The sequence below is a fragment of the Malurus melanocephalus genome, unplaced genomic scaffold (assembly GCF_030028575.1).
Source record: "Malurus melanocephalus ecotype Western Australia unplaced genomic scaffold, MMel_1.1 scaffold_47, whole genome shotgun sequence".
Lineage (NCBI taxonomy): Eukaryota > Metazoa > Chordata > Aves > Passeriformes > Maluridae > Malurus > Malurus melanocephalus.
In genome coordinates, this window is record NW_026623279.1 from 2,329,962 (window position 1) to 2,354,413 (window position 24,452).

Below are 24,452 nucleotides of genomic sequence, written 5' to 3' on the forward strand. Positions count from 1 at the left end.
TAGCCAAACTTACATAGCCTTTGTTTGCATGGTAAGAATGTTATATCATTAATCACCTTTTGAACCCTGCTGGAAGGATGTCCTCTCTGGCTTCGTGGGAACTGGAGAATGCCTCCTTAGGTCATGTCATACAGGTATTGGGAGGAAAGAGTTCATGACTGAGGATGGTGCAATGCAACATTCATTTGGCAAAGCTAGGGAATAAGGGAATGCAATTAAAGYTGATATCAGTTCCCTTATCTCATTCACTATCGCAAAGAAACTTGGACCTACACAGGGAGTTTTGTGAGTGGGAGAGGAAACAGGGTGAAGGGACAGTGTTGCTCAAAAGCATTTCTCTTCATGGTGCTATGCATTTGTATTGTTTTTGTGATGTGAGATTATGGCACAAAGCAGTTGAGTTTGAAATTTCCCACCTTTTATGTCTGGTTTAGTAGAAAGCTTTCTAAATCATTATACAAATAATATATTATTTTTAACTAAAGTGTTTCTGTACACCTCTAAATTTGTTCTAAAGGTAGCACCAACTATAAGACTGTCTGGCATTGTTTGTATTCTTTTGAGAAGATCATGGCAAAAGATGATAAAGTGCTGTGTAGAGAGATGAATRCAAAATAAAGTCAGGGAAAATAAAAGGACAATAACAAAAGAGCAAGAGAGTGGTAATAAAAGTAGGGAAAGGGATGATAAGAAGAGGGAGAAAACACTGATAACCTTCCAATAATCTAACAACCTTTGAAGTAGTGTTAAACACTGAAACTCTCACCTTTTTTCTGTTTGAAGGCTACAGAAGTTCTAGAAGAGATATATATATAGCTTGGAAATATATATTTAAATATATTGTTTAAAAGCATAGTAATTAAAGCTCTCCCAAAAAACTTGTTTTGCATTTGAGTCCTAGTCTGAGTAACCGGAGAGAAATTTTTCTCTTTTTGTAGTTTTTTAGCACTAGATGTRACTAGTGAGAAAAGGAACATCATATGCCACATTTCAGTCAAAATATTTGTCTTGGAGGTTGTGTTATACAACCTCTGTCAGGACCACAGAATTTAAATCATTCCAAGGCCATGTGGCACTCAGTCTGTAAGGTGATACATTCAGTAAAAACTGAGCTGACCACACTTTTACTGAAAATGATGTGGAAAAATACAACTTTTAGAAACTGTAAAGACAGAGACAAATACTCCTTTCGAAGTGGCATCTTTGATGTGGAAACTTGATATAAAAAATTCAGCATTGATAAATGGTTTTGGAAATTATGTTTTGGTACTCCAGTGGCAGTGTTTCTGGAAACCTGACTCTGCATTCTAGATGTGGAGGTTTGGGTGTGTTATGCAAGGTATTTGTGGCCTGCATGTCTCCTAACAGCTGTGCCAGCTGATTTATTAGTTGTCCTCATCTGCCTGGTTTATTTTTGGCTACATTCTCTGAAGACTTATTATAAATACATAAAAATTGGGAGCACAGAAGTATTTAATCTTTGTACTTGTTTTTCCAGTCTGTGTTGAGTCAAGTTTATTTCAATTTTTCCCTATTGACATTTCAGAGACTTGGATAAGTTTACATGTATTGAATCCTGCTGTCCCTCCCTCCCTTTTCTGTAGATGTATAACTTGCTCTTTTCCATGATTAGAGTTGGCCAGACATGATCCAGTCTGATGTTTTGTTGGCTTACTGAATTGCATGTAACACTGCACTGTGGTTACTACTGGAACTCTGGCAATTCACAACAATGCTGTTATGATTTTTTTTCTGAGGAAGATTTTTGTCCCTTATTTTGCCTTCTTCACAGGTAAAAAGATGGCAAAAAGCTTATGTTACCATTGCATAATCTATACATGTTCTTTTAATTAATTTACATTCTCCAAAATATTTTGGTATGATTTCAGTCATTTAAAATCTGTGCTGATTATTTTTAATTTTTTTCTACTTTCTTGTAACTACCTCCATTGTCACCAAATCTGGTATCAGTTTTCCTTTCTGATAATGATTGATGGTGACTCTTTATTACTTGAARTGGCTGCTGAGGCTCTGAATGTACATGAATGCGTATTTGCTGGGCTGGATGAAGCTCTGCTGGATACCCAAATAATCTTCTGTCTCTTCTGGTATCCAAATACTCTGGTGATGGTCATAATAACAAGTCTCCATTTCTTAATGAAATYATGTCACTACAGTATAGRGARCTGATCTTTAATCCCAAAGCTGTTATAAAAGGTAGTTAAATTTAAATCCTTATTTTCTAGTTTAGTGCATTGTATTTATCATCTGGTCTTTTCCATTAGTTCTCTTACTGACTTAGAAAACTTTTATGCATTTTGCAATGACCTGTGCAATAGGGATGCCACCGGCAACTACCTCTTTGTTGCTTRCTGAAACTTAAGTAATGGTCAAAATGGCCTGAACTAAGTGTCTTTCTTCCGTTACTGAACTTGTTACAATTGTTCTGTTGGAACTGATTAAGAATAAGTGGGAGTTTAAGATAGAGAAGACTTCCAGTATATCCTAAAGGTGAATATTTTCTATCGTTTAATATAATTGAGAAGCGTAACCTTTTGCCTCRGTCCATCCCTGGAGTTAATTGTCTTCTCTTAGGAAGAACTGTGATAAATTCTAGCATCTTCAGTAGTAGGAGTTACTTAACTGATGAATAAGGAGGGAAAATGGTGCTGACTTCTTCAATTTCTCTGTGTTGGCAATATTGCTTATATTTTTAATTTCCTGGAAATGCGACATCCTTCAGGGTGTTTACTTCATCCTCCTGCAAACACAGAATTATTTTTTTTTCAAAGATTGATATATTCTTAGCATTTGTTAATTTAGATGACAGTAGCAAATAAATGGCCATTTACTAAAATGCAGTCCAGATATAAAAGCAAACTTTAAATCACTGTGTAATCACCAAAAATTTTTTGTTTGATCAGTTCCAGTTTTTGAACACAACTGCTTTAAAATTTCAATAAAGTATGTTTGTTAGCTTTTAAGGCTGTTCAAGGAGCTTGATTTAATGATTCGGAAAGCCTGGGATGATCAAATGAAGCTCACTTGCTCTCCATTTTAGTTAAACCTTATATCCTGGGTTGTTAAATTTGAGATGCTTAGCATTCTGTAATTTAGATATGTATTAGGTATGCTTTTTACTTTTAAAATTTAAGAATCTGTGCTCTGAATGATAAAATAATGCTTATGCATATAACAGCATAGAGAGCCAGAAGCAGGGGCAGGTAGACTGGCTGCCACTCCTTGTCCTTGTGCCTTCTGTCTTAGCATTGCAGCTTAATTCAGGCATGGTTTCATTCTATTCTTATTTTTTCCTTGAATCAGTTCTTCTCGAATGAATGATCAGTGCATTAAAGACTGTATTGCAGTTAAATGTTCTCTATTTTTTTAAAATCTGTGTTTATGTTTGTACGGATAAAATGTGAAATAAAATTAGAAGAGAAAGTGGAGAGAACATTACAAATTTTCTTAAGAAGGGCAGAGTTTCACATACSTTGAGTGAAAGGAATTATTTTTTCATGACATCATGAATAATTTTTTTTCCCATTAATTTCTATTTGGCATTTTGTTTGCAAAACTGCTCAGAGKGGCTACTGCTGCTACTGTTTCTTGAAAACTGCAGATGCAGTCTTCCGTTCATATCTGCATTTTGGTACTAATATGAATGCAATTGTTTGAAAGTTACATTGATGCATGTTTAAAGGACAAGTAGAAAGCTAATATGAACTTGTTTTTATAGTGTTAACAGGGAACTTTTCATGAAGTAGGCAAGTTTTTTTATAAAAAAAATGTGAACTATTTTTAGTTACTTTATAAGCACCTTCTCTCCCCCTGAAACCTCATGAAAGAATTCAAAAAAAGCATGCTAGCATTAGTACTCATTTCGTTAATAGACACAAATATGAACAGCTTGAAAATACTGAAGRTGAGCCAAGGTGGCCCTTTAAATAGTTTAGAGATGCTTAGTTTTGAGTGCCTCTCTATTTCATGTTGTAGTGCTTAATCCTTTTATTTACTTGTCATGTAAATTTGTCTAAATGTGAAGATTTTTTTTTTTTTTGACTCCCCAGGTGGCCCAGAACATTGGCAGGCATCACAGCATACCTGCTGTGTACACGTTATTCTGCTGGCAGTGGGATATATCCTGGCAACTCACAAGATGAGAGAAGAGCCTGGCGCAGATGCGACAGGGGAGGGTACTGGGCAGATGAGGACTACTCCAGGTGCCAGTATGCAAATGATGTGACTCGAGTTCTTTATATGTTCAATCAGGTAATTTGTGCATTTCTATAAAATCAAACTATGAAAATCTAATTAATGTAAATAAAAACTAAAAGACCCTTCTTCTTTTTTACGCTGGAAATACTGATGGTCTAGACAGGTTATGATGGACGCATGCCTCTGAGTACAGCATTGGAATTTGTAGGTTTAGGTTAAACGCTTGGTTTAATAYCTGTTTTGAGTGCCCCTAGATTGAAAGTGCAAGGAAAATTTTATTCTTTTTACTTATATAAAACATGAGAAAATGTTTGTCATGATTATTTTTGTCAACTGGGTACCCTGTCCTGCCCACATGCTATAAAGAAACAAGGCCGGGCTTAATGTGTCGTGGAGAATAGCTCTTTTCATTATAATGACAGAGAGTAGTCAAACTTTGCTCTGCCTATGTTGCTGTAAAACCTTGATAGATTTAGTGTGATTAATAAGATTTAACTAGTGAAAGTAGTGAGTATTAACTAGGATTCTTTATCTGGTACCACTTACCAGGATTCAAGGGAGTATTCTAGAATTTAAATTGTTGCTGTGAAACAAAATTTTTCAGCTCTTRAGTTGCTTCTGAGGTTTATCTAGTTAATACACACTTCAGCAAACGCTGTTCTGCAGTGGTGTACCCAACCTTGTCTGCATGGGTGCTGTGTTGTAAATTACTCCATCAAGCTTTGAACTTCTGGTGTAAGCTTGTTTTCCAGCRTGTGCAGTCAGATCACTAGCACGGATGCAAAAGGTGAAACTTTGGAAAGAAATATGAGATTGTTTTTGGTGTGGTGTTTTGAAGTTTTCTTGGTGGTTGGTTTTTYGTTTTTTAGTAATAATGCTTGGTGACTGGAGTTGATGTTGATAGCACCACTTATGTTTAACATGAGGCCGTGGTGCTTGTCTGAGCCCAGGGCAGGATTTTTCCGTACTGTGTGGGTTCGGAGTGTTTCACTTCATCTCATGTTCTTTTAGGGGAAGCTTCAAACTACCTATCTAAAAGACCTCAGCCTCCAGCTGGGACAATCAGATCTAAATTGKTGTTTTCCCCTTGGGCTGTCTTAGATTTATACACATGGTGAAATGTTGATGTCCAAATTGTTTGTCCTAACTCCACTTTGAGATGAAACAGTTGTACTGCCTGTTGTGTGGGTGGGTTGTTGCTGACTTGTTCCCTCTGTGTTCAGGTACTTCCTAATGCCAACATAGATTATTGTTTTCCTGCTCTGGTTCCCTGAGGACCCATGAGCACAGGTCTAATGAAGATGGCAGGTGTGAGAACGAAAGGAAGGGAACGCTTGTTCTGGCCCAAAATAAACTTTGAGGTTGACATAACTATTCTGTTTTACTTCTTTATATTCCTCGTACTAGAGGTGCATGGCTTGGTCACATGAAACAGATTTGAGGGTTCAAATGAAGAGTGTTCTTTCTTAAAGACTGGTTAGCACKTGAGAGATGGTGCTGGGGATCACTTTGTCCTTTTGTGGGACACGGAAATGTTGAGTATTGGCCTAAATAGAGCTTTGATGTTGCTGGTTTGCTTTTTTTTCTCACCTGGGATATCAAATTTTTCTGCAAGACCTGTGACAACTCAATGCAATGTAGTCCAGCTGCTCAAGAGCCTGGATTACTTAAGCTTGTTACAACTGCTTTTGGTTAGTCACCAGTTTTCAGGTTGTGAAAAAATGTTGCCAACATTATGGTAGGAAGTTTATAATGTAAGCATCAGACTAGTATCTTCAGAAAAGCAAAAGACTAATTTTCATGTGTAAAGTAAATAACTTTCTATTATCGACTTAAAAATACAYGTACACAGGTATTCTATGCTGAAATAAAGATTTATTTTTTTAAAGGAAGAAGTGGAATGCTTTGGGTGTTAGAGTTGTTTATAGTTACTGAAGTTGCCTTCTTTTTATGTGTAGTAAGTCTGGTATTTTTAGTAGTATTTTGAACAGAAATTTCATGTCTCTGAGACTAATATTAAATGTAATCATATTGCAAGCATGTTTATAGCCTTTGAACAGATAGTTCAGCTGTTTTGAACATCAGAACTTTGCCAAACATTTTAAATCAAGTAAAGGTTCACAAGTAAAATGAAGTGAAACATTTTTAACATTCCACAAGAGCATTTATATTCCACTTTTTTTTTTGTGTATTGAACAGGTACAGTTTTAGGTGAAAAGAAATTCATGATTAAAGAAAAAGTTCCAAGAAATTATACAGRTTATCTGAATTTGAAAGTTGGCTGTGTTCAGTGGGGGTTATGACTTTTGAACTCTATTTGCACTTTAAATGCATGACTTTTAGCATATTGACAAAAATTATCTTCCATTGGTCACACTGAAATTCATGTACAAGCGCTAAGACTGGCAAGGACAAATATATAGCACTTTTCAAATTCAGTAGGGCAGACTGAGTATCTCTACACCAACAACCAGAGAGAGAGAACTTCTCTAGTTTGGATTATCACGGATAAACAGCTGAACATGAGCTGATAACATTTGCACAGCTTTCCACTCTACTATGTAAAGTTTCCTATTTTTAGTGCCTGCTAATTCAGGCATGTTGATGCTGTGTATTATTTAGTGAAGAATTTTCCAGCATAGGGTTTGTTTCAGGAGTGAAATTGTGACCTTTGTCATGGACAGATCTGCTTTGGTTTTTGTGTGTATTCCATTCCAAATGCATCCTTTAATTACAGAATAGAATGCTGTGGCAGTGTGGTGTATTTTAATTGGTTTTGGCATCTCTTGCTATAAAATGCTTTATTTCAAGAGCTTTGTGTTGTCATGCCTTGGCTTTGGTGAAAATGAAAATAAGCTGTTGACAGTTCTGTTTTGGGGTTTTTTTSTCCTTTTTTGGTGCAATACCTCTGTCCCTACTAGGACAACAACATAAACCTCACTTGCTGGCTGCCAGTACAAACAGTAATTGTCTGGTTTGTAGGAAATGGTTTTGCTTACAGATAAGGTGGTGGTCCTTAGCTACTCAAAATACTGTGATCCCTGTGGAAATTGCTCTCCTCTTTGGATGAATGTTTATTTATTAACTGATGAAGTGTTGTCTCTGTTTTGTGYTTCCTTTTTGAAATGCTCATGTTTGTTCTCTGTGTAGATGCCGCTCAACCTTACTAATGCAGTGGCAACAGCAAGACAGCTCTTGGCTTACACTGTTGAAGCAGCAAATTTTTCTGATAAAATGGATGTTATTTTTGTGGCTGAAATGATAGAGAAATTTGGAAGATTTGCTGAAAAATACAAAGAGGTAACTGGATAATTTGCCATCACTTTAAAGATAATCAAAATATTTGTCCTTAAGTATTCTGAGCAGTGAAGTGTTCCCAACATTAGATGCAGGCACTGAGTTAGTGGATTGTCAGATTCTATTCCATGTTTTTGTTTGTTTAGTAGGTCCCTGAAGTTGCTGACCCATGGTCACAGACTTTGCATTCGGCTGAGATGATCCAGCATTCACTGGACCTGTAATGTGAGTAACACCTCTGGTCAGCACTGGAGCAGGGAGATAGGTACAGTAAGTCTGTTTTTATTTAGTATGGAGTGGGTCACACAGGTTTTCATTGGTATGTTCTTATCTAAAAACACAAATAATGAAAGCCTCAGAGATCCTCTCAATAATGAATAAAACGAGACTTATCTTCTCCCCATCCAGCACGATAGGCTGTCTTTATTCAATATTGAGCTGTATCTCTAAGTTTTTCAATATTCCTCTGTCTTGCAGGATATAACATAAGACATTAAAACAAAATCTTAGAGAACGCTCATTGTTGGGGAGAAAAATGCAAGTAGTTGAGTAGTCCCACCAGTGGGTAGGAACTCTCTGTTTCACTGCTGAACAGAGGTTATATTGATCTCACTGTACAGTGCATGTTGGGAAGTTGGAGACCACAATGCCTCAAGTTTAAGTTCATGCCAAAAAAAAAAAAAAAAAAAAAAAAAAAAAAAAAAAAAAAAAAAAAAAGCCGAATTTTCCCCATCCACCCCTCAGCAAACCATAAATGCTGGTTCTACATCCTTTGCAGAGTTCCTTGGAGAATTTTCAATGTCATAGACAATGTGGGTTTTTTTCTCAGTGGATTGGATCTGAAGCCAGCCTATGATTTGCTGGTATGTACAAGGAACATGAGTAAAATTTAATGTCAAAATTTTAGTAGCTATTAATAAAGGCTGATTTCTTATCAGGTTATTACTTTAAGAATTTTTTCTTGACATTGTTATTCATATTCATTTATTTACACCATTTTCTAATTTGTTCCTTAGTTTGTGCTAAAGTGGCTATTGTGAAAGATTAGTACAATAAATAATGAACAGGTTCATTTAATAGTTCTTTCATAGAAGAAGAAACAAAGAACTCAAATGTTCAGAAAGTTCTTWGCAGGTTGTCTTAAGTTAGAATACACGTGGAAAAACTTGTTCATTCCCTGATAAGCATGAGAAAGAATACTGTGTAATACATTTTACAAGTATGAAACCACTTGAATTCTTTTATTTGAGGGTAGTAACACTGCTGGTTTATTCTGAAATCACCATTTGTTGATGTGCAAACTTGTTACCATTTTTCAAGTAGTATTGGTATGATAAGTACTTTCAGTGAATTTAACTTTGTTGAGGATATAGTGAAAGGACTACAGTCTGCAAATGCTACTTAAGGCTCTGTGTTACTTGTTAAGAGTTTTTACTGATTGTAACTTCTGTTTTTAAGAGAGCCAGTTCTGAAAAGGGTAAAWTATTTTTATATTCCAGTTCTTGCCTTCAAAACTTAAAAAAGAGAACAACAAATTATTATGTTCTCTTCTTATTGGTAGTGTTCTGAAAAAGAATTGGGAAGCCTGTGTGGCAAAGGAGGTAKCTTCCTCACCCTACCCTGTCTCTTTTCAAGCAGAAAATTCCAGTTCCTAAGTTTAGGCACTGTGAATTGTATTTCAGTCAATTCAGCTAAAAATTATACTCACCTTTGCTTTTGGTCCAGTATTTGTCACTGATCCTTAAATGTTGTGAAAATCTAATGCAGGTCAGTAGTGTTAATATAGGTGCTCATTAATTTTGGTAGAGTGGCCTAAATAAATAAGTTCCTTTTGCAGTTGGTATTTGTTTTTCATACAGAAGGCAGGGGGAGGACTATGAACTTAAAACAGTGTAATTGATGGTTTGAAAGCAGCACTGTTACTTATGGGAATTTGCTGTCTCTCTCATATATACCTGTGCCCTAAGACAGGTCCTGCAAATTAGAAGGCAAGTTTACTTTTAGCAAGCAAGTTTGACTTGCTAAAAGGAAGCAAATCAGAAGGGTTGTATGCTAATTTTTTGCCTGTATTACTCTTACCTACTATCAGACATGCAAACTTGTATTATTGTTGAATTATAGTTCTAGTTTTCAAGTTGATTGTGAATAGTCCTTTTGAACAGTACAGTAGAAAGTGGAGTATTGCACCCTTTCYTACGTACAGTGTAAACAGATGCATTATATTGGCATAACATTTTTCTTGAATGGGGGTAAATATGTGMATCAAAGCATTTCAGTATCTGAATGTGATGAGGTGGTTGAAGTCGGAGCAATTGATTTCCTTGTGCTTTTTGTGCTGCCAAGTCATTTTGTGTTTTCTGATAATGATCCTACCTGCTGAACACTTTCATAGCTATAAAAGAGTCTTACCTCTTCCATGTTAGCTTGGTGACGTCATGGTGGACATAGCAAGTAATATTATGTTGGCTGATGAACGTGTTCTGTGGATGGCACAAAGAGAAGCCAAGGCTTGCACCAGAATTGTACAATGTCTACAGAAAATTGCAATGTATCGGCTTGCAAATGGAGCTCAAGTTTATTCTACAGTAAGTGTGAATTTGTTTATTTAGAAGAGGCTTTGCTTGATCTTGAGTTTTAATAGCTTTTTGTTTTTCTTAATAGATGCTGGCATTATTGAAATGTCTACTATTTCTGTAGGGAGAAGAGCAATACTCTGAGAAGATTTATACCTGCCAGATAAACCGAAACGGTTTTCTGGATATGTTTTTCTGTGAAGACAGAGAATCCTTTTAAGACTATTTATGAGCCTGTCTGTGGTGTGTCAAATAATTTCATGTTTGATTTTTGTTGTTACAGTATTCTCCAAATATTGCTCTTGARGCCTATGTGATAAAGGCTGCTGGTTTCACTGGGATGACTTGCACCGTATTTCAGAAAGTGGCTACATCAGACCGCACAGGACTCAGTGATTATGGGAGAAGAGATCCAGATGGAAATCTGGATAAACAGTTAAGCTTTAAGTGCAATGTTTCAAATACACTGTCAAGTCTGGCTTTAAAGGTGGKATGCTCTTTGTTTCCCTATTAACTTTGTAGTAATATATATGAATAATTTGGAAAGCAAGTTTACTGTTATTACTTGAGAAGAATTACTGGGCTAAAGGATAATAAAGCTTAATTATAAAATAGTTTTCTAATGGATATGACTTTTAATAAGTAGGTGTGGTTTTCTTTATTGTAACTTCTTAAGTTGAAARATCCTTTCAGATCTTTTCATAAGTATTGAAATTGAGATGCTTCTCAGTTCATAAATATACATCTTTTTGTTTCTGCATTTTCACCTGCATTATGTATTAAATCAGACATTACAGATTTTTAAGAAGACTGCTAATATTCTGCTCAGAGTGTAATTAAGCATGAAATAGAAAATGGACCTGAGGGTTTTTTTTTGTGTGTGTGTGTGTGCATATGCATACACACACATGCACACACACATATATATTACATCTACACTTCCTTGTGTTCCATAAAACTATTTTTCAGTTATATTCCCCAAACTTACCAGTTTATCAGTTAATTTGCTTGAATGTCATTGCAGGATTTGTAATAAAATTTATACATATGTAATTCTGTGAAATTATATGCATGCTTTTCTACTCAAGTATTATTCATATACAAGTTMAATCACCCTGTTTGTACACAGCATTTTGTTTTGAATGGTACTAGTGCACAATTGTATCATTTCTCTGTGTCTGCTTCTGTTGGTTGCTGTTCTAGTTGCTAATAGTCTAATCTGGAAAAACTCTTGTTATACTTTGCTGATACCAACTTTACCTTTATTCTCTGTAACAAGTAAGGTAACTGCAGAATCTTTTTTTTTCTTTTAAAAGAAGTTTTAGGGCTTTTTTAACCTGTTTAAGCTATTTAATCTGGATTACTTGGAGGCACTGTCAAATAGGTTGGTCATGAGACATAGTCTGCTAAATGTGTTCATCTCTGACACTGTACACATAGAGGAGTTGCTAATTCTGTAAAGAATATAATTTCAGATTAGTCTGCTAATCTCTGTAAAGAATATCATTTTCTCTTTAGAACTGTAAAAATCTGTTTGTTTCTAGAACACAATTATAGAGGCTTCTATCCAGTTGCCGGCTTCCCTTTTCACCCAAAAACAAAAAAGAGAAATCAGACCAGCAGATGAATCTGTCTACAAGCTTCAGCTAATTGCATTTCGCAATGGAAAGCTTTTCCCAGYAACAGGAAATTCAACAAATCTGGCTGATGATGGGAAACGTCGCACAGTAGTAACCCCAGTTATTCTTACCAAGATAGGTTTGTTTTTATTATTACTTTTTTTATGACCTTTAGTAAACATTTTTGACCCACTTGTTTTGATTAGTGTCTAATAGAAGGCTTTAGCATCTAATATGTTACGTGATGAGAAATTAATGTTCAAATCCATTTCCTTTGTAACAGATGGTTTAAACGTAGCCAGTCACCACGTTCCTATAAACGTGACACTGCGGCGAATTGCACATGGGGCAGATGCTGTTGCAGCTCAGTGGGACTTCGATCTCCTGAACGGACAAGGGGGATGGAAATCTGATGGTTGTCGCATCCTTCTGTCTGATGAAAATATTACAACCATTCAGTGCTACTCCCTCAGCAACTAYGCTGTTTTAATGGTATGACACTTAAAGGATTAACTTCCTTTCTAGAACTTACAAACGTTTCTAGATACAACTCTATTTGGGTTTTGGTTGTGTTAAGGAAAACAAGCTTTCCCACACTCCATTTCACATGAAACTAGACATAATAAATACATACTTAGTTTTTGCTTTTGTTGATGTAAATATCGAGGTAAGATGAGGTTTAAATGGAAATCTATCAAAGTGTAATTAATTGGATAATAAATAATAATAATAATAATTAACTGAATGTACTAGAAACAAAAGAATTTTCATTTGCAAAGTACTATGTTATAGGAAGACATTTTAATGAGTTACTTAATCATAGTTGCTTTTGTGAACTTTAGTCTAACAATGACAGGTTTTCTTCAACTCTTACCACTCTGTTTTAAACTGTCTTCTGTGTGCTAGGTTAGATTTGTTGACTTTGTCAGTTGACCAGCAGTGTTTTCCCAGGTATTTTTTTCTGTGATCCACAACCAAAGACAGCTCTTTCATTCCAAATTAACTCTTCATTTGCTAGTACGTGGATCTGTTACCAGAAGACATTAGTGGAAATGGGAAAAAAAATCAAAACACTTAGTAACTATGAAAAATATTTTTTAAATACTGCTGAAAAACATAATGGTATCAATAAAATGGTTAATCAGTTCTGAAATATTGCGATAGAATATACTTTTTTAATGCTCCTCAGCTGAGAAGCTGAATTTCTTCTTCATCTGTTCTCAGAACTCTTAATTTCAGAATTTGGCCTGGGAAACTTCCATTTTTGTAAGTGGTAACTGCTACCCTGTTTGTCAGTAATCACCACCGATGCTAAATGATCAAATGTGAGACATAAATAGGGTGGGCTGGTAGGAAGCTGAGCAAAATATTTTGAGGTTTAGGAAATATTGTTAAATGTAAATTTGGTATGGGTTTTGTGATAGTTAATATGTATTTAATTCTACACAGAACACATGTTTATGTAATCATATGTGGAAGAAAGAGGAGTTCATTTATCATAATCAGTGGATTAGAAGTTGATATCTTTCTTTAGCAACTCAGGTTTTCAAAAATCTCCCTCTAAAGAGAATTAAATGGTAATTATTAAATGTTAATAGAATTGATTTACATGCCAAGCTTTTTAAAAGACTGCAAAGAGAGCAACTTTTCACTTTACCTTTGAGGGTACTGTTTTAAATTACTTTAAACTTTTACAATCATATAGTTCCTTTCTTTGATGCTTTCAAAATATATAATCCTTTCCTAAAATGTAACAGCATTCTTTAAAATAGAATTAAACTTCATTCGTATGTGTAATATKCATGCAAAGAGAGATTATGCTTTAAATTGGTCACATTTCTGTCACCTGGAGGAAGAAAAATGAAAAACATGTTCCATCTGCTTCTATAATGACTATTTCTGAATTATGCATGATAAGATTACATTAATATCTTCTTGTGATTTATAGAGGGAACTGTTGACAATCAGGACTCAAGGAGGTTAAAGAAAGGGACAATTTTTTTCCTTTTCTTGTTGTATACTTGCTCAAAACATAAATATTTAGCTTCTTTCCAAAATGTCATGCTGTAGAGACTGGAGAGGAGATGGTAGGTGGTGGGGTTCAGACTAGCACTCATCTGACAGATGTTTTTTGCACACATACGCTGCAGAAACTCTAAATGTCTAAATGTCTGCTGAAAAAGGTTTTTTATAATGCCTGTCCATATATTCTCAAAAAAAAGCCATAGTAGTCTATTTCACTTGTAGACTTCCATTACRTTATGAAAGTCTGGGTCTCATCTCGGGCTCAGAGGAAGTTCTTTTGGATTCAGTTTTAGAGCTTTTTTAATCCAGAAGTTGTCATTGGCACTAAATAAGTGAACAGCCCTGGCAGGAGGGATCTGAGCATGGTGGTCCATCATCCTGGCTGGATGGTGGATGACTTAACCAGAGCTTTTTCACTCTATTTTAATCTACTTTAATATGTGTGTGTGTGTGTGTGTGTGTGTGTAGAAGAAAGTACTTTGTAGTGTAGTGACCCATCTTCATACATTTCAGAACATAATGTAAGGTCCCCTGATAAGGAAACAGATCACTGAGTGCCTGGTTTTCTGATCCAGTGATTTAGGCAGATGCAGTTGTAAAGCTTCATCTTCATTTGGAAATTATCTTTACTACTGTTTAATAATAGAAGAGATAAGCAGCAGGCTTAGCTGAAAACTCATTATTACAGGCTGAACAGAGGAAAAAAGCCAGCAATAATGAAAAGAAACAAGAGTTGTGCTAATTGACTATAAACCCCCCAGTATTCTTAATGCCATCTCTACTGTTACTTTACTGTCATTCTTTTTTACATAATAATTATTTAGGATCAGTTTAGCTTAGAAATAAAAGTGTTAGCTCCTGTCACTTCTTCCACTAGGTCTGTCTGATGAAAAATGCCAGTGCAGTGGATAAAAATTCCATTGAATTAATGGTTATTGGCTCAAGAGAGCTGAAGCATATTGAGTTTTCTCAGATGTTTTAGAAGATTGTTGTGAATCTTGTGATTTTGTAGCTCTTGTTCTTGAAATTCACACTAATATATGCATGACATCTTGTTACCTGACACCATTCTGGRAGCAGCAACCTGAACTGTTGTACAGATTCTGTTTCCTGGTACTTATGGACCAGGTGTAAGAAAATACTTGCTCGTGCTTGTAGCAGCAGTGAGTTCTCAGGGATCCCAAGCTCATAACAACCAGGCCTTGGGTAGTGTTGAAATCAGATGACACTAGCTGCCTGAGGCATAATGGCCTATGATCCTGTTCCAGGTGCCAAAGAAAACCAAATAGATAAGAATCAAACTGACAACCTGATTAAATTAGTTTAAAATGAGGTTGTTGAGTTAGTTAGGAATAACGAATTTATATTCTGATGAAAGAACAATTGAAGGTATGGTGAAGAGACTGTTGACTAATTTAATTGTAAGCCTCAATTCAAAAACTCTTTTCCTGTCCATGAAATTAGATTACCTATCTTTTGCTTAAAAATGTCACTGATTTTTCTCAAAACAGACCAAAACTTCCTCCTAATCTTTTACTGCTCTTTCTGAATGCTTTCTRAATTTCTCCTTCCCCCAGCACCCTTTTGGACTTAGCTAGTTCTAGAGGTTTAAGAGTTACTCACTCAGGGGATTTTCTGTATCCTGTTGATTACAAAAAAAAAATCTTTAATAGATTTTTTTTCAATAATCATAGTTAAATACATTGTGCTGGAAGGAACTAAAGTTTCTTTTGAGTTGTCATGTTATATCTGTGTCATGTTGTATCTGTGTGCGTCTCCTTCCCAGTCCTGAAACTCTAGTAAATTGTAACTGCATCCAAACAGAATTATTTCTTCTTTTGAGTAAATGAAAATGTCATTCTGGGGTGGATTCAGAAAATTTAATTGATGCTGTAGGGCTGTTGAATTCTCTTAGAGTTACCAACTATCTATTCATGTCAGSCTCAGTGGTCATAGAGTCTGGTGGGAACATTTGGTGCCATTTGGTCCAGTTAACCTGCTCAGAGTTTGATTGCCTTCAAAGTCAAATCTTACTGTTCCAGGTCATATGCACTCAAGCTTTGAGTGCCTCCATGGACACAGTCTCTGGGAAGTATGTGACCCCTTCAGAAYTTTTTTCTTGTATCTAATCAGAATTTTCCTTGTTGCTAATATTGTCAGTTTCCTTTCATCAGTGGGTGGTTCAGCTCCAAAAACAGTTTGAATTGGTCTTTTTTATACCATCCCAGTAGGTAGTCCAATATCATAATAAGATTTCTTCTTCCTTTCTTAAAGATGAAACACATCTTCAGCCTCAGACATTGGATGCACCAGCCTGCTAATCACCCTGGAGATCTGTTTCTGTTAGACTTGCTCCATCCAGTCTGTCAGTGTCTTTCTTGGGCTGGGGAGCCTCAAACTGAGAGTTCTGCAAGGTGATCTCTCAGTGCTCAGCAGAAGGGAAGGATCAGCTMATGCACTTGCTGCATCAGTTCTCACACAGCAAAACATGGCCTTGGGCTGCAGGTGACACTGCTGACTTGAGCTCAGCTTTTGTCTACCATTAACTCAAGTGGTTCTTTGGTTGTTTTCTAATCAGCCCAATGCCCAGCCTCTATTTTTATGTGCATGGGGTTATTCCATCCTTGATGSAGATTTTTTAATGTTTTCCTTTACTAAATATCATGATGTTTCATCAGTCCATTTCTCTGTCTCACCAACATCTTTATGATTATCCTCCAGTCTGTTGATCAGTCCCCTAACATCATCTACAGACTTGCTAAGGGCATTTTCTGTAATGTTCTTTGGGTTGTTGAGGAAGATAATCATAACTGAAACACACAGTTATTCCACATGTGTACGTATTTTAAGGCGAAGAAAAATAGTACTTTTCTATAAGCTGCTGACCTCTCTATATCTTCAAAAATACATAAAGTTCAATTGTTCTATAAGAATTGTGACTGCATTTATAAAGATCAGCCAGAAGAGCAGAAATTGCAGAAGAAACCCAGAAATAACATATAAATAATTGGAGAGTTGTTTTGGGAGGGGTGGGAAGGGAATGAAGACATTTCATCTAGAAGGTTTCTGTTACTTTTTTTTGTTCTCATTGTAATTGCCCCACCCTCAGAAAATAGAGAGGTACAGTAGACTAATGTTATTTTTGTTTTTGTTGGCAGGACTTGACTGGAGCTGAATTTTATACACAGCCAGCTGATCTTTTGCATCCAGTAATTTATGCCACTGCCATGGTTTTGCTGATGTGCCTGTTGATGATCATGGTCAGTTACATATACCATCACAGGTAGGTATCAAAATTACCAGACTAAAAAATGAATTTCATCATTCTTATGACTATCTTTTCTATTTTGATTGGAGCATGATCTAGTAATATGCTTTTAGTCATATATGCTTTTAGTCATATATGCTAGTAATATGCTTTTTCCCTATAAAATCTGTTGATGCAAACTAATAGTTATGCAAGTAGCTATTTCATCTTTTTTGAGTATGATAATTTAGTTCTCATAACCATGTCTCTCCTTCACTTTTGSTTCATGGTGAAAGACTAGGCCATTCAAGAATAATGGTAGAATTTAACAAACTGTTAAACTTTTTCATTTCTGTTGATGTGAAAGCTTGAAGCCTAAAATTTYTAAATCAATCTCCAAATAGATGTATAAAGCTGGTAATAGGAGGGTGTTTTAATTTGTTGTGATAAAGTCCAGATATTCTATTTGATTACAAAGTATGTGGTAGTCAAGCAATCATTAACAGGAATTACATGTTGTTTATCACAAGAATATCTTGCTAGTTTCTGAAATCAGTAATGCAGCTGTGTTTTGTCTAATTTCTTTCTTTTAACAGTGTGATCAGGATCAGTGTAAAAAGCTGGCATATGTTAGTTAACTTGAGCTTTCATATTTTCCTGACATGTGTGGTGTTTATTGGAGGCATAACACAGACCAGGAATGCCAGCATTTGCCAAGCAGTAAGTAAAAATTAGTTACTGATTTTGAACTTCTRTATACAAATATGCCCCTCTTGCCTCCTACAGAACTGAAATGCTGTTAGGCATTCATCAAAACATAAAATTTTGACAAAAATTTAATGTTTGCTTTTAGAATCGTAGAATGGTTTGGATTGGAAGGGACCTTAAAGGTCATCTAGTCCAACATCCCTGCAATAAAGTGGGACATCTTCAACTTGATCAGATTGCTCAGAGCCCCATCCAACTTGAYCTGCAATATTTCCAGAGATGGGGCATCTACCACCTCTCTGGGCAACCTGTGCCTGTGTTTCGACACCCTCACTGTAAAAAAACTTTCTCACATCGAATGTAAATTAACTGTSTTTCACTTCAAAGTCATTCCTATCACTGCATGCCATTGTAAAATATGCAACAGGTGTTTTGTTTTCCCAACATGCTACCATGAAAACTTAATTTTATTGGTTACTTTTGTTTTTGAGACTTATTTTCTATGAAATTATTTTATAGGCCTGTATATGGGCACACATACACTCCTTTTTWATTACCTTCCTTGAGAAAGTAATTCCCTAGAAGAAACCTTGTGGTACAGATGGACTGTTTGATAGGTGTGCTTTTGTTGATGATTGAAACTTGCAAAAAACCCACTAGCAGTCAACATAATAGGAGCTAAACTGTCATCCTTTCTATGTGCCTGKGCTATCATGGCAGTACAGGACTGTGAGATTTCACTGTGAAGCAGACTTTGCCTTAATGTTTGAGCTGGTTAAATATCTAATACACTATCTTTGCTTTGTGTTAAAATYGCAGATGAATTTTGACTATCTGTGTTTTGCCATCTGCTGCATACTTGTCACAATATCATGAGTTTGCTGTTCCCTTGCTTGTTTCAGTTTAAAATCTCCTGTATAACAGGTATTATTAAAAGTTAAGTTGTTGATAAAGTACCCTTGCCTATATTGTATGATTGGTATGTAAYCTAAAAATGTTCTTCCCCCATTATTAAGTCTTCCATGCATGGGTTTGCATTATGTATTTTATTTTTTTAGAAAACTGCAATGACTTGACACTTAAAACAGTCATATAAAATAAGAGGGTTTTTTTTTTTCTCTTGAACTTTTGAAAATTTCAGCTTCCTGGTGAGGTGTGAGTTTAATGATTACTGTACTAACTTAGGAAATATTTGGGGGTTAATTATTTTCTTGTTGTTTGTTTTTGTTTTAAGGTTGGGATAATTCTCCATTATTCCACTCTTGCAACAGTACTGTGGCTGGGAGTGACATCTCGTAATATTTACAAGCAGGTAACCAAAAAAGCAAAAAGGTGTCAAGATCCTGATGAACCACCTCCTCCACCAAGGCCAATGCTGAGGTAAGTTGTTTCTGTGGCTCCTTATTTCTCAGGTTGCTACATTTATATTCTGACCAGAAAAATTAACAAGTCACTATTCTTCTGTTCTTTCAAGGTTTGTAAAGTTCTTTTCAGAATTTTGTGTTSCTCTTCTGTTCCTCAGTGTTAAGGAGGATGAGCTGAAAGACTATTGGTTTTAGCGTATTACAGTTGCAATGCTGTGTAATACTGTAATACTGCAATGCTGATTTGTAAATTAAAAAATGGGTAACATTTCAGCATCACCACTGAAGGTTTGATTAGGACCTCAGATAGCAACACAGCCCATTAAATTGTCAGAAGAAAGAATGTGGAGAACTGTTAACATAATTAGCAAACACTGCAATTTAAGTAAATAAAGTTTAACATGTTTTCCAAAGATGGTTTACAAATATTTGAAAAATAGGGTAGTCACTCATTATCAAAATAAAAATACTGTTGTTGTGAACCATTCCTTGAATTTTCATTTCTGAAATGCCAGAAATAAGACAAACTAATTATCTGTGAAATTCACATATATGAAATGTTCTTACTAGGAAATACTGACATACCTCATTCATGCCTCCTCCTGAGCACTGGCTATTAATTAAAAACTGCTACACTGAAATTCTCCACAAGGTGGCAGAAGTTGATTAACTTTGATTAGTTACAGGCAAATAYTTAAAGAGCTTGATTTTTAAAGTACTGAAGTTGCAGAAAAACAGAARTGCTTTTCTGATTATCTTCAAGTAACATTTTCACTATTACATCGAAGCATTTTTCATGTCTTATTATTTGTTATGAAGTTTCTGCTTTGGAAAAGATGGCAGTAAAATTACCAGCTCTTGACAGATACACATGAACATGCCATTTCAGGTCTCAGCATCTCATCCCTGACACTGGCAGTAGCTCTGGAGACAAGTATCCAAGACAAGAACTGAGCAAACATGCTTTATATTTTTCAGACTTTCTCAGTATCCAACTYCTTGCAGATCAGGAATTTCCTCAGTTGGGGCTTTTGCATGAAAGGGCCACAGAAGCATTTTTTTTCAGTTGTCTTTTAGACTTCACTTCAAAATAAAACTCTCCATAATGTAGTACATGTACAAAGATTTATTTTATCTGTCCAGCTCCTGATTGCTGCATCAAGATACAGAATAAACCAATGTGAGAACTTGATCTTTGTAGGATTCAGCAGCTAAATAATAAACTCAATACATCTTGTTGTCCAAGAAAGTCATAATTTGTTTTAGACTGTTGTTTTGTGTTTCAAGTGAGATGAGTAATTTCTGGTGAATTGTCAGAAATGCAGTGGAAAAGTCAGGGTCACCATAATAGGTGTCTCCTGTTGATARAAAACAAATGATCATCCACACACCACAGTAGTTTTCACATGTGTGTTCTGATCTGAATTTGGACTGGATTAGTATAAGCTGCAGGACAGASTGCCATTAATTGGAATGATTGCCAGTAATTATTGATATGCCACTAATGAATYAGATGCAAATCCATAGAAATCGGAATGAAAAGTAAGATACTCCAACAACATATGCCCTTTTTCTTGAAAATAYCACTTTTCATTAGTACCACCACAGGGAAGCAGGAAGTATATACTATGAAATTACAGAGTCCATTAAAAATAAAATCTGCCTGCCATCTGCCAAACTCTCCCTCCCCAAAAAATTTCAAGTGACAGTGTATATAGTACTAGGCAAGTTCAGCTTTGGACACAGGACATACTACTTAGTATTTTCTTTCTAAGTTTCCTTATTCTTTTACAGCAGTTTACAACTTCTGACTGACAGCTTTTGCTTCTTCCTKCCAACACTGAAAACTTTTGTTCGGTGCCTGCAGGTGGGAGGTGAAAGTGAGCAGCGGTGATAATGAGGCAGCTTACAGCAGGAGGAGAAAAACTGTGGTGAGGAAGACTTAGGAAAACAATTGGTACTGCCAAAACCCAAATCTGATTCACCTTATTTATTTTCATAAAGAACTTGTGTGCTTCCCAAATCCTGGAAAGCTCTCATTTCCATCATGGTGACGGAATCAAATCCATTGTATTTAAGCAACTACTGATAAACTGAGATTTTTATTTTTTTTTTTTTTAGGTTCTACCTTATTGGTGGAGGGATCCCTATCATAGTTTGTGGAATAACAGCTGCAGCAAACATCCGAAATTATGGCAGCAGACCTAATGCGCCTTAGTAAGTACCCTCTAACTGAGAGCTCTGTCATAAGATTTAATAGGCTTGCTTTTCTCTGAATATTTGTTGTAATTAATGCTGATCCTTCCAGAAAACGTAGCACATGCAAGATCATTTGAATGAATTGRAAAAGTATAAGTGACTTGTGCGAAAATTTTGATTTTAATTCTTTGGTTTGTTTCTTTTGCAGTTGCTGGATGGCTTGGGAACCCAGCTTAGGAGCATTTTATGGACCTGCTTGTTTTATAATTTTCATAAACTGTATGTATTTTCTCAGCATTTTCATACAACTAAAGCGTCATCCTGAACGCAAATATGAGCTGAAGGAGCCCATTGAGGAACAGCAGCGTCTGGCTACCAATGAACACGGGGAACTGGCTCATCAGGATTCAYTGTCAGTGTCACTGGTGTCCACATCTGCTTTGGAGAATGAGCACAGTTTTCAAGCACAGCTTCTGGGAGTGGGCCTTACTTTAGTTTTGTATGTTACACTGTGGATTTTTGGAGCCCTGTCCGTCTCCCTGTATTATCCTTTGGACCTGATCTTCAGCTGTTTTTTTGGGGCAACATGTTTAAGCCTCAGTGCCTTTCTTATGGTGCACCATTGCATCAACAGGGAAGATGTCAGGCATGCTTGGATAACAACTTGCTGCCCAGGAAGGAGTACATATTCAGTGCAAGTCAATGTGCCACCCTCCAGTTCCAGTGGAACCAATGGAGAGGCTCCAAAATGCACCAACAGTAGTGCAGAATCCTCATGCACAAATAAAAGTGCCTCRAGCCTAAAAAATTCGTCTCAAGGTTGTAAACTAACTAACTTACAAGCTGCAGCAGCTCAGTGCCACCCTACTTCTCTACCACTGAACACAGGTCCTCAACTTGATAACAGTCTCACTGAACATTCAGTAGATAATGATATCAAAATGCACGTAGCTCCAGTAGAGGTACAGTTCCGGACAAACGGACACCCGAGTCGGCAYCATAAGAACAGGAGCAAAGGACACCGTGCCAGCAGGCTGGCGGTGCTGAGGGAATATGCCTATGATGTTCCCACGAGTGTGGAAGGAAGTGTGCAAAATGGCTTACCCAAAACCCGCCAGAGCAACAGCGAAGGACACTCGAGGAGCCGAAGRGCCTATTTGGCATACAGAGAACGTCAGCACAACCAGTCCCAACAAGACAGCAGCGATGCTTGCAGTACACTGCCAAAAAGTAGCAGAAATACTGAGAAAACAGTAGCTACCAACAACAAAAAAGATATTCTAAGGAAACCAATAGCGACTGAACTTGAAAATCAACAAAAATCTTACGGCTTAAATTTAGCCATCCAGAATGGACCACTGAAAAGCAGTGGACAGGATGGACCTTTGCTCACTGCAGACAGTACTGGTAATATTAGAACTGGGTTATGGAAACATGAAACTACTGTGTAGCATTATAATTCTTTTSTGGGATGAATCCATTTAAACTGTGATTACACATTCCTTAAAGCTATTAACACTTTTAAAAACTGTTTACAAACTGTAGGTACTTTATGCAGGGAGGGAACAAAGAAYCTGCCAAGCAAAAAATTTTATGCGTTATTACCTTTTGCTGTTCTCACAAAGATGAACTCTTGCTTGGTATTTTGTGAATTTTTTTTGAAGTGTCAGTCTGCAGAGATGCAGAACACAACTTTGTATATTGTTTTTACCTGTAGCCCTGCAGATGTGTCCACAACACATTTCAAATTTGTATTTAAATGTATAATAAATAGTATTTTTCCTCAGCAGCCCAGAGTTGCATTTCTTTAATGAGTTCYTAAAATATTATTGCACTGAATGTCATATTGATTTTACTGTTTCATTATCTGAAACTTATGAGCTTCCACTATTAAAAAATAATGAAGTTTCAGTTTTCTTCACTTAAATTGTTGACCCCACAGTGTAAACAAGATCATATTCTGTGTTATCCTGCTGTTGTGACTTATTTAAGTTATAGTTGCAGAGTGGTGCTTGAGGACTGTGCCTGTTTCACTAAAGCTATGGTACTAAATAGCAGAAAATGCTTCTGTATAATCTAGTACTGATGCCACAGCTGAAGGTTTAAGCAACAGATGGAAYTGGATTGTACACACTTGGCTAGTTGGTTACCCAATTCACACTTGTCACTTTTGGGGGATTTTAGTTAAGTGTACCTGGGTTACAATASAGATCTGACATTGTCCATACTCAAATGTTGTGTTAAATAATTTATAATGTAAGGACTCGTTCAGATATGTTTAATTACTGCTTGCTAGATTTACTGCAGCCTCTAGTAGTCTTTTTGATAGTCTGAACTAATCTTGGATGACGTATACAAACCTCTGCAGTAGGACAGTGGTGTTAGAATTTGGGATCTATTTTTACTTCTTGTGGGTAGTTACCATTTAAGAATTCTTTCAGGAACATTTTGACAAGTGTATGACTCAGTTTTGATTGCTATTCTATTTTCCTGGTTTCAAGAGAGGTAGCTTTTAGTTTGTATCCTACAAACTAAAGCTACCATGAGGATWGACACTCAAAAAAGGAGCTTATGGATATTAGTAAAGAAAAGAATTTTAACTAAATGTCCAAGTATATGTAGCTATGAAGCTGTATATATCTATGTTTTAAAGCTATTTGTAAGGTRTCTAAATGTCTTAGGCAACTGCCTACTTTGTAATTGCTTTTTGTGGRTTTTTATTTGGTGCAGGAGGGTTCCTTTTGGTGGCAGAAATAAAGTTTTGGACCTMGTTATCAAAAGCAGCAACTTGATCCTATTGCATTCCAAATGCTGCAAGTCATGAAAACTAAATTGCAGACAGTAAGTATGAGGGCATGTGCCAGGAGAAGCAATCATCTCTGAGACAAATTTGTGTATTACACAACTAGGAGCAATTCATACATAGTCTGTAGCCCAAACTGAGATACTCTCACATTGTATTTAACCAGGTGTCTATACTGTGCATTTTTARAAGTAATTTAAGCCTACTTTTTATCTTTAAAATTACAGTGCTAGAAAAAATGTTATCCATGTATGATATGGAAAAATGTCCAAACAGTCCATAGATCATTTATTATCTGAACAAGGTATGATAGGGACTTAGGATGGGATGAGTTATCCTTTAGAATCCGCTTGCCCATTGCTTTTAGCACTAGCCTGTTTTTCATAAGTTTGCTTGGAT

The 24,452-nt window shown here is 36.1% G+C and overlaps 1 protein-coding gene across 1 annotated transcript in view; it reads left to right on the top strand.

Annotated features, from left to right (window-relative positions):
* The window catches only part of ADGRA3 (adhesion G protein-coupled receptor A3), a 53,335-nt gene extending 30,296 nt beyond the window's left edge, over positions 1-23,039 (top strand). Inside the window, exons 9-19 of the mRNA XM_057365071.1 lie at positions 4,071-4,272; positions 7,369-7,518; positions 9,939-10,100; positions 10,372-10,575; positions 11,633-11,846; positions 11,991-12,199; positions 16,891-17,015; positions 17,576-17,699; positions 18,922-19,067; positions 21,173-21,268; positions 21,459-23,039. Of these exons, the coding sequence (XP_057221054.1) occupies positions 4,071-4,272; positions 7,369-7,518; positions 9,939-10,100; positions 10,372-10,575; positions 11,633-11,846; positions 11,991-12,199; positions 16,891-17,015; positions 17,576-17,699; positions 18,922-19,067; positions 21,173-21,268; positions 21,459-22,701 (2,875 nt within the window). The 3' untranslated portion in view covers positions 22,702-23,039. The remainder of the gene's footprint in view (positions 1-4,070; positions 4,273-7,368; positions 7,519-9,938; positions 10,101-10,371; positions 10,576-11,632; positions 11,847-11,990; positions 12,200-16,890; positions 17,016-17,575; positions 17,700-18,921; positions 19,068-21,172; positions 21,269-21,458) is intronic.
* The last annotated feature ends 1,413 nt before the right edge of the window (positions 23,040-24,452 follow it).